Below are 10,264 nucleotides of genomic sequence, written 5' to 3'. Positions count from 1 at the left end.
TTGCTCCAACCCCCTTCCCCGTGTGACAAGGCAGTGTGCACACTGCGGGTTCCTTGCCAATGTCTTCTTGCAGGCCACTTGCTATGAAAAGTTGGACCGCCTTGGTCTAGAGGATCTCTACATCACACATGTGCAGAAATGGGGAAGAAAGACCCAAGGAGTAGCTGGTCCATTTTCGTCATTTGAGAGGACATCCAAATCGTACCCAGGGGGTGTGCACATGCAAGAGACACAGGAACTCTATAAGGAGGCATGACAGAGAGAGAAAGGAGGTGGTGAAAGGGATAGAAAGACCTTCTTTTGGTACCAAAACAAAAGTCTAAAGGGTGGTAGTGACCTCCTCTCTTGCTCCACATCAACCACAAGTCTTGGCCGACGAGGAAAAATGCTGGAAAACAAAGAGAGAATTGTGTCGCTATAGGTGTTCAAAGGTTGCAGAAGGAACATTTGGCTCACTTCCACTGGAAAATAATAGTATGCCAGCATCTCAGCATGTGATTTATGGTGAAATCCTAGCACCAGTAATCACAAATTTAAATTGAAAAAGCAGAAGCAGGTGGCAAGTTCCTGGCTGGGAGTCTACAGCAGATGAAAATTCTGGACTGGTTGGAGACTTCCGCTTTAGACCTTTTTTGTAATGAACCCTAAACGTCCCAACTCTCGGTTTCAGTCTCCCTCTTTGTACTCTTGCAACCCGGACTGCATCTTTGCTGTCGTTTTTTTGAGGCAGGTGCTGCTGAGTTGTATTTGAGCAAATAGTTCAGGGATTGGCTTGGCTAGTAAGGGGATAAGAGGAAGTTAATGAAAGAGCTTTGTTTGGATGATTTCCAACCCTTGGGGGAAACCCAGTGCTGAAAGTTCAGCAGCCAAGTTCCTGTTTCTCTGATCGGAGACTCACTCGGAGGCAGTAGTGGTGCTAGAACCGGATACTAGGCAAGGAGCAGAGAAAGACCCCAGAGCACGAGCTGTCAAGGGAAAGAGAGCCAAATCAATCCTCCAGGAAGTGCACCCACAAGATGGACAGGCCACACAGATCCCATGACTGGAATGTCTCCTGGAAGATGCTGCCCTTAGCAGGTGAGAGGTCAGCACCCTGCAATGGGGAGGACTTACTTGGGGGGAGTTGAGGATGCTGGAGGAATTTGGTCTTTTAGCACAGATCTGTATGTCTCCCAGCCTGAGTGCTCACTGGAAGAACAGATCGTGAAACTGAGGGTCCAATACTTTGGCCATCCCCTTAAGAGAAGAGAAGACTCCCTGGAAAAGACCTTGATCTTGGGAAAGATGGAGGGCACAAAGAGAAGGGGACTACAGAGGATGAGATGGTTGCACAGTGTTCTCGAAGCTACCAGCATGAGTTTGACCAAACTGCGGGAGGCAGTGGAAGACAGGAGTGCCTGGCATGCTCTGGTCCATGGGGTAACGAAGAGTCGGGCACGACTAAACGACTAAACAACAGTATCTCTCCCACTAATGCAGATGTCGAAACCTAACTCTGCACCCGATTTCATACTTCTCCAAATGTTGTGGTGCAGTTCTCAAGAATGCAAATTAGAGGAAGGTGTTGTTTTGAATGAAAATAACTTTTAAAACATGTATTTATATGCTAGGGACCACCCTGTTACACCCTTGGTTTCCTACTTACTAGGATGCAGACTCCGGACCCCATTTCCAAAGGGGTTGCTGGTAAGAGCTCTGGAAGGAAGCAGGTGGAGTTATATGCAACTGAGCTTGGGGGTAGGATGAGGATGCTGGAGGAATTTGGTCTTTTAGTTCTAATATAGATCTGCACCTCTCAGACTAAAGCAGAGGTCTACACCTCACTCACTGCCAGATTTCATGCTCCTCCAAATGTTGTTGTGGTGTCCTTCTCAGGAATTCAAACTAGACCATTGTGTTAATTTGCAAGAAGAAGCATTTTAAATATGTACTTAAACTTGCATTGAAATGCAAAATTGGCAAGTCCCACTAAGGCTGCACCACTTCACCCTCTGTTTCTTACCTACTTGGACGCAGAATCAGGCCCCCATTTCCACAGGGGTTTCTGGTAAGAGTTCTGAAAGGCTGCAGATGGAGTTACATACAGACCCTCCAGGTGTCCCTGTTTTCCAGATACAGTCTCCAATTTACAGAAGCCAGTTTCTGATTTGAGCCTGGAATATCCTGCTTTTCCTTAGGATGTCCCCATATTCATTGGAGAAATGTTGGAGGGTATGGTTACATGATGACTTTGACAATGCCTCAGAGCCTTCTAGACAAGCAGCTCTGGAGGAAGGTAGAGAGGTAGTACTTAAGGGGCAGGCTGGATCCCTGGGGGAAATAAAAAAAAATGGTAGAAGGATTCTTAATGCCCAGTGAGCACTTTGTGTGAAGAAAGGAATCATTTATTAAAATGAATGTTATTTTTGTTTCAATCAATACCGGTGATCGGCAAGACAGATTGAAATTATTGAAATAAATGGCAAAAAGATATCTGGCAAGGGAAAAAACCAAGAGTAAAATATAAAATATTGATAGATGAGAAAGAGAGAAGAGGTTTCTCCCTGTCGGATATGAGATTATATTATGAAGCTTCCTGTCTGTGCTGGTTGAAGGAATGTTTGTCACTGAAGAATCCGCATATTAAAGACTTGGAATGTCATGATAATATATTTGGCTGGCATGTGTATTTGTGGTAAGGTGAAAGTACATAAAGGATTTATAAATCAGATTATTATGTTCATTTGTTAAAAATGAAAAATTATAAAGCAAAGAAAGAAAAGAAAGGAATCATCCTGAGTCCCTGAAGGAGGTAAACACAGACAGATGCCCAGACCTCCTTCACTGGACCCCTTCATGTTAATGTTTGCTTAGCTAGAAACATGGGAGGGTCCTGGAAGGGGAAATGCAAGAGCGCTTCCCCTTTCTTCATGTCTGCCCCGGAAGAAGGCTGAGGCTGAGCTGCCAGGAAAAGAACTGCCTTCTTGCTTGCTCAATAAAGTAAGGGCTACACTTGGTGTTTGCAGGACAGGTCTTGGGGGGAATCACTGTTACAAACTGGGATATTTAGAGTGTGCCGTGACATTTCAGCAGAGGTTAGATGGCTCCAGGAAATGCCTTTTTTTCTTCTTTAGCAGAACATGTCTTTCGTTTTCTTCTCCACACTGCAGCCTCCGTCCTGAGTTCCTGCTTCCTGTTGACTCGAGCCCAGGAGACAACTGGAATAAGTATCAGAGTTGTTCCAGAAGTGCTGAAAGAAGGAGAGAGTGTCACCTTAACACCAGAAGGTCTTGATCTGAGGAAGCTTAGTAACTGCAAATGGTACCGAGGGGCAGCTGAAGAAAGAAACATTATTATTACGTATTTCCTGTCTCCTAGTGGTCAGACCGAGGGACCTGCCCACACTGGCAGGGAAACTGTGAAGCCAGATTGCTCCCTTTACATCACAGATTTAAAGCCAGATGACTCTGGAACCTATTCATTTAAACCAGGAAGTCCTGGGGTTACCAACACAGGGGCTACAAACATCACCGTTTCAGGTATGTTAACTTGCTCTCCAGTCATTCTTACTTCTTATGCACCCAAATCTATCTCCTCTGCTGAGCTCTGAGGTGGAGAATTCTGTGCCTTCCTCCTTGGTGGGGGGGGGGGGCTCGTGAATTTGTCCTAAACACAATTCCTCTGCCCCAAGAATGAGGCCCTACAAAATTATTCATTCTTTCACCAGAAAACTATATCAGAATATGCTAGTCTTGCAACTGCCTTTTTAGCTTTTCAATGGGGAAATGTTTGAGGGGTTTTTTGGGGGGGGAGGGGGAATTATATTCATTTAAAAGCATTTTTAAACCAATTAATATGCACCAACATATGGTGTTGGAGGAGACTCTTGAGAGTCCCATGGACTGCAAGAAGATCAAACCTATCCATTCTGAAGGAAAACAGCCCTGAGTGCTCACTGGAAGGACAGATTCTGAAGCTGAGGCTCCAATACTTTGGCCACCTCATGAGAAGAGAAGACTCCTTGGAAAAGACCCTGATGTTGGGAAAGATGGAGGGCACAAGGAGAAGGGGACGACAGAGGACGAGATGGTTGGACAGTGTTCTCGAAGCTACCAGCATGAGTTTGACCAAACTGCGGGAGGCAGTGGAAGACAGGCGTGCCTGGCGTGCTCTGGTCCATGGGGTCACGAAGAGTCAGACACGACAAAACAACTAAACAATAACAACACCACATGTCACTGGCTCAAAGTGGTTTTCTTTGATGGCTTCTCTTAAAGAGACCATAACCAGATTCAGTGACCATGAGGACCCACAAATGATGACTGTCTTTCTGTTTCATGTGCAGAAGTCCTCTCCAACCCAGTCCTGCAGCCGACAGAATCCCTAGTGTCAGAGAACGCAACTGTCACCTTACACTGTAACACCTCTGACCACTTTGACGTCTCCATCCTTTGGTTCAAGGATGGTAATCCTGTCCCACCTAAGACTGGGATTTCTGAGCAGAACCGAACCCTCATGATAACGGGCATCGCCAAAGAGGACGAAGGGAACTATACGTGTCAGGCAGTCAACCCTGTCAGTAATGCTACAAGCAACCCCAGTAAGATAACTATAGCATGTGAGTAATCCACTAATAAACCAGGAACACCTTTCCTCCTGACTCTGCTCTCCATGCTAGTGGTTTCTAACTCCCTATCACTTTTTGTGTGGAGGTAGATTATGGTGTTTCATCACAGAAATGTTGGCACGTCTGGGACAGCTGTTTTCAATGCTCAAAGGGCCTATAGCTTGTTATGCGGCCCACATATCTGAGTGTGGGATAAGAGCTTGGGGGAGCTGGAAAGATCAAAGAATATCGCTAGACTGGGGAAGAAGGAGGTGGGGAGAGGGGGTTGGGTGGTAATATGTAGGGTGTATGTTGAAAAAAGAGAGAACGCATGTTCTTTCATAAACCAAGAAAATCTTTACTAAAAACATTCAGAGAGAAAGAAAGAAAGAAAGAAAGAAAGAAAGAAAGAAAGAAAGAAAGAAAGAAAGAAAGAAAGAAAGAAAGAAAGAAAGAGAAAATCACTAGACTGGGCACTGAGTTTGAGGAAGAGCTATTCTCACCTTTTGGAGGGCAACGCCTTGGCTTATATTCGAGCCAATCTTATGTGAGCCAGGAAGAGCTGCATCCATTTCTGGACATTACATGCTGCTGCCTCTCTGCCCCCAAAGCTGGAAAATTCTAAAATATTAAATTTCCTTCCTTTAGTGCTTTTAGAGGGAGAGATGAGAGGCTAGATTATGGTCAACCCTTAATGCAAAATCATGAAAAAAAGTCCTTTGCTCTTCAGATTCTTCAGCTGATTCTTCTTCTTCCTCTTCTGGTTCTGCTGGAGCCCTCGCTGGGACTGTTATCGGGTCCCTGGCTGTGATATTGGTGCTAGTGGGAACACTGACTTACGTCTTTCTCCGTGAGTAAAACCAAAGCTGGCCGTCGACTGCAGGGTGCTCTCAACATGGTGCTTTCAACTGTGGGATGAGTTTTACTAGTTAGGAGAGGATATATGAATTGCAATTTATACCTCCAGGCAGGGACGAGGGTGGCGCTGTGGGTTAAACCACAGAGCCTAGGGCTTGCCAATCAGAAGGATAGCAGTTCGAATCCCCGCAACGGGGTGAGCTCCCGTTGCTCGGTCCCTGCTCCTGCCAACCTAGCAGTTCAAAAGCACATCAAAGTGCAAATAAATAGGTACCGCTCCGGCAGGAAGGTAAACGGAGTTTCCGTGCGCTGCTCTGGTTCGCCAAAAGTGGCTGCGTCATGCTGGTCACATGACCCAGAAGTTGTACGCTGGATCCCTCGGCCAATAAAGCGAGATGAACGGCGCAACCCCAGAGTCATCCGTGACTGGACCTAATACTCAGGGGTCCCTTTATCTTTACCTTGCCTCCAGGCACTCACTTGCACAAGCTGAACAGAGTTTTAGATCCCATCCTTAGCAGAAAATTAAAGCATAAGAATTGTGAAGCCTTCTTTGGATAAAGCCCAGCTACAACGTAAGTTGTGTCCCCCTTTCTTACCTTTCTTGACAAAGAATCAGGCAACAGACTGGGAAGTAAGTTTAAAATATGATTTACTTACCTATAGTCATGCATTGGTTCTCTGCAACAGCAGCAGTAAACAAACTATGCAGGTAAAATACTTATATTTACAGTAAAAACAGCCTCAGACATGTGTACGAGCTGGAGCAAGCGGAGCCCTCGTTGCTGGTTGGAGGAAGAGGGATAGAGAGGTGGGGAAATGAAATCACACAGACCCTCTCTCCCATGTACATCTCTATGCTATGCCTATCAGCAATACAGCTCTGTGGTCTTAACCCCTTCCCATGCTAACTAGCAAGAATAAGCATTGTTAAGTTGGACAGCTAATCTCCTACTACACCAATGGTCCCAACTCACACACCCTAGTGAAGAACAGAGAGGAGGAATGATTCACTGTATATAGTTTTACTTTATTTTCCTTAGACCAATCGTTGTATAAGTTGCAATTTTAATTCTGCAATAAATAATTTAAGCTGAAGTGAAATGGGTGAGGTGTTTATTCCCACTTGGGAATTCACCAACACATGAGCTGAACTGAGAAGACTTTCTGGGTGACTCTGCTGACTGGAAAAGGAACCCCGAATGATTGGCATAGTGCACTGACATTTAAATGAGTCACCTCCTTTAGGCTGTAAGCTGTTGGGGGCCTAGCATGTGTGCCTGTGTAAGAAGAGTTTGGATTTGATATCCCGCCTTTCACTCCCTTTAAGGAGACTCAAAGCAGCTAACATTCTCCTTTCCCTTCCTCCCCCACAACAAACACTCTGTGAGGTGAGTGGGGCTGAGAGACTTCAAATAAGTGTGACTAGCCCAAGGTCACCCAGCAGCTGCATGTGGAGGAGCGGGGAATCGAACCCGGTTCACCAGATTACGAGTCCACCGCTCTTAACCACTACGAAACGGTGTCATGGTTAGAGTGTCATACTGGGAACCTGGAGACCAGGGTTTGAATCCCCAACTGGCCACAAAGGACCTTGGAACAGTTGTTGCTTCTCAGTCTAACCTACCTCACAGGGTTGTTGTGAGGCTGAAATGCAGAGCAGCAGAACTGCGTAGACCACCCTGAGCTCGTTCTTGTTAAGGACAAGATTCAAACAAATGCTTCTTAAAAGGCATAAAGAAATGCTTTTGCTGCAGTTTGCTTGATGTTACCCTGCTCTCGGGGGCAGATTTGTAGGGTCTGTTGTAGGATATGAGGTCCACATTACGAGTTTATTCCCAGACTTCTCCCTCCTCCAGGTGTCTGTCGTCGAAATGGCAAAACTTCCACCCAGGTTGTATCCACCCCTCAAATATATGAGAACGTTCTTCCAACTGGACAGGTGAGTGACTCAGGGGGCCTCCAGGTGGTCGTTTGGGGTGAGATGGGGCCACCTCAAGCATAGCACCCACCAACAGCATCTAAATGCCATGCCATCTCCACCCCACACCCCTTTGAGCTGGGTTTCCTCTTTTCAGGGGAAATTCAATAAGTTAAAAAAAACAAAACCCCTCTTGCCCACAATCAACCTGTTTATGGACCTGTTTAACCTCCAACACATTTGGGGATGGTATGATTGGAAATTGGTATCTGATGTAGAAATATTTCATCTTTCTTTCTCCTCCTGAACTGTGAAGAACTTTCAAACTCTGGCAGACTTCAGTTCTCCGCCAGGAGCATTAACGGAGGGTCAATTATTTTATTTTATTTTAATTTTCAGTTTTTTGTGGGGGTTTTTACCAACAACCAAAACACAGTGGAAACCCCCAGGCGGCTGATGCATTGGGTATAAATAATCAATAATAACATATTCAAATCAGCCATATGTACAATTCTATATACCTTAACACTCCTCCCTCCACAAGGTTTATTTAACTTTTAACATTTTAATTGCCCCAAATTGTTCAAACCTACTCAAATAATTCAATATCTTCTCAAACCAATCCTCTTCCTTCTAACGGAGGGTCAATTATAACCAGGCTCTGTTGGAAGAAAGATGATAACCTTGCGAGGAAGGCTGCCATCAAACTACTTTTCTTATGCTGTTGTTTATTGCCAATATGGGTATAGAATGGAGCCGATCCTCTCAATTTTAAAGCACTTACCTGGTAGACAAGGAGTAGGAAAACTGAGTTCTGGGGGTTAAATATCACTTTGCCTGTCGCTCAGTCTTTCCACACGACACACTCCTTCTCAGGTCAGGTCCACCACCAAACTGGCTTCACACCTTGCCTGAGTGTTTTGCCTGGCTGGAATATGTCTTTGAAAGTCTCAGCCTTGCTTGGATGAAGGTGTAGAGAGGGAGCTGTGTAGAAACTAGCCTACTGCACAAAGGTGAAATTTGCATTTCTCGCTCCACCCATTTTTACATCTGGCTCCACCCACTACTGATCTGCGGCCACTTAAAATCTTCCTTTCCCATGAAGCTGGGAAATTTTCCTTTCTCTTGCAGCAAACCATGTGAATGGAAAGGGCAGGTTAACATATTTTTGTCGTTGACCCAGGTTCATCCTGAAAATTCCTCCAGCGCTGTCAACACATATGAGGTGAGTCCTTTGTGCTTCAGAATGTTTGGAAATGCCAAATATGACAAAATATCTGTTACAGTGGTCCCTTGGTTCTCAAACACCTTGGTACTCAAGCAACTTGGAACCCAAACACTGCAAACCCAGAAGTAATATGCTCCGTTTTGAGTGTTACACTTCTAATTTGAGTGCCACACTTCCATTTTGAGTGTTACGCTGACATTTGTTAGTTTTTGCTATTTATTTTGCGTTTTGGATTTTGCAGCTCTTTTGTTTTCTTTTTGTGACTGTGGAATGCAGTTCAGCTACTGATTGATTGATGATGTGACTGCAGTGCATTGTTCATTGCTTTCATTTTATGGATCAATGGTCTCATTAGATAGTAAAATTCATGTTAAATTGCTGTTTAAGGGGGTTGTTTTTAAAAGTCTGGAACGTCTTAATCCATTTTGCATGCCTTGGTTTTGGAATGCTTTGGTTTGGGAACAGATTTCCGAAATGGATTAAGTTTGAGAACCAATGTACCACTGTATTAACAAGAGCCGACCAGCAGCTCTCACAATTAACCCAGGGTTACAGACACAACTCAGAAAGCTGGCCTTAAGATGGCCTTGTACATTTTAGGGCCTTATGGGCAATTGTCTTCCTCATGTACCTACCCAACAGAACATAGAAAGTGGCCGAATACCAAGACACCCCCTTTAGTCTATCAAGCCGAGTAAAGCCTACATTGAATGGCAGCTGCTCTCCCAGATTTCAAGCATGGATCTCTCCCTCCAGAACAGAAATGTATGTACACCTAGATGGCCAGCTGCAAAGGTGTGCAAGTCTCCTGAAGGGTTGTAGAGCATAGCTGTCAACTTTCAGATTTGAAAAGAAGGGATCAGCAGCCTCGAAAATAAGGGATCAGCAGCGTCAATTGTTCCAGGGACAGTCTACGGGATATCTAACATTCTGGGATAGCAGCAGGAAGCAGCGAGAAACAGTGCTGGAATAAGGGAATTTCCCGCAAAAAAGGGGTGGGGGAAGGTTGACAGCTATGTTGTAGAGTCAGGTGGAAATGGGTGTTTCAGCAAGTGAAGCTTTTCTCTGCTCACACTGCAAAAGAAGCCCTGAGGGAACTGGACCTGAAATTCCTCCTTCGCATTGAAATCACAGTGGCATGCCCTGTATTCCGAATTATCCAAATTCCAGGCAGAGGATGCCCAGGTTCCCTGAAAGTATAAACCACTTGTCTTAAAGACACTTACTCTGATTTCCTTTTCTTCTTACAAGCCGTGCTGCTTCAAAGAATATAAATACGTAAATAAATGTATTCTTACACTGGCCAGGAAGACAAATAAAAGCAAAGATGGATCTGACTCTGTGGCTTCCACCTGACCATCTCCATTTTCTCTTTAGACCTTGCAGCCCAGAAGCCCTTCTGTCTACGAAGAGATAAAGAGATAAAGACATGGACCCAGCAACTTCCTCTCTGCTGCTGAGGCCTCTCCTGGGCCCTCAAGCCTCTTTCCTGATCTGATCTCTTCCTTTCAGATGGTGCTGAGTAAATTCAGGGCAGGTCCTTCTGGAAATCCCAGTCCTTGTTCTGAAGAAAGGAAGCAGCCTTGGTCCCCAAGGACTCTCACACTGGGAAAGACTTGCGGATACTGAGACAGAGACACAAAGGAAACTCCTCCTGGAACGGAAGAAGAAT

General features: G+C 45.1%; 1 protein-coding gene across 2 annotated transcripts in view; it reads left to right on the top strand.

The window, feature by feature from the left end:
* The first annotated feature begins 867 nt into the window (after nt 1-867).
* LOC114603344 (hemicentin-1-like) overlaps nt 868-10,264 on the top strand; it is a 136,442-nt gene continuing 127,045 nt past the window's right edge. The window contains exons 1-2 of one of the 2 annotated variants that reach the window (XM_077932215.1): nt 868-1,077; nt 3,150-3,518. In XM_077932215.1, the coding sequence (XP_077788341.1) occupies nt 1,017-1,077; nt 3,150-3,518 (430 nt within the window). In that variant the 5' untranslated portion in view covers nt 868-1,016. Of the gene's footprint in view, nt 1,078-3,064; nt 3,519-10,264 lie in introns of those variants that run through there. The other variant, XM_077932214.1, reaches the window with a different exon arrangement.

Source organism: Podarcis muralis, chromosome 7 (genome assembly GCF_964188315.1).
Source record: "Podarcis muralis chromosome 7, rPodMur119.hap1.1, whole genome shotgun sequence".
Taxonomy (NCBI): domain Eukaryota; kingdom Metazoa; phylum Chordata; class Lepidosauria; order Squamata; family Lacertidae; genus Podarcis; species Podarcis muralis.
The sequence above is the reverse complement of the archived record's forward strand: the minus strand, read 5'-3'. Positions and strand labels throughout refer to the sequence as shown.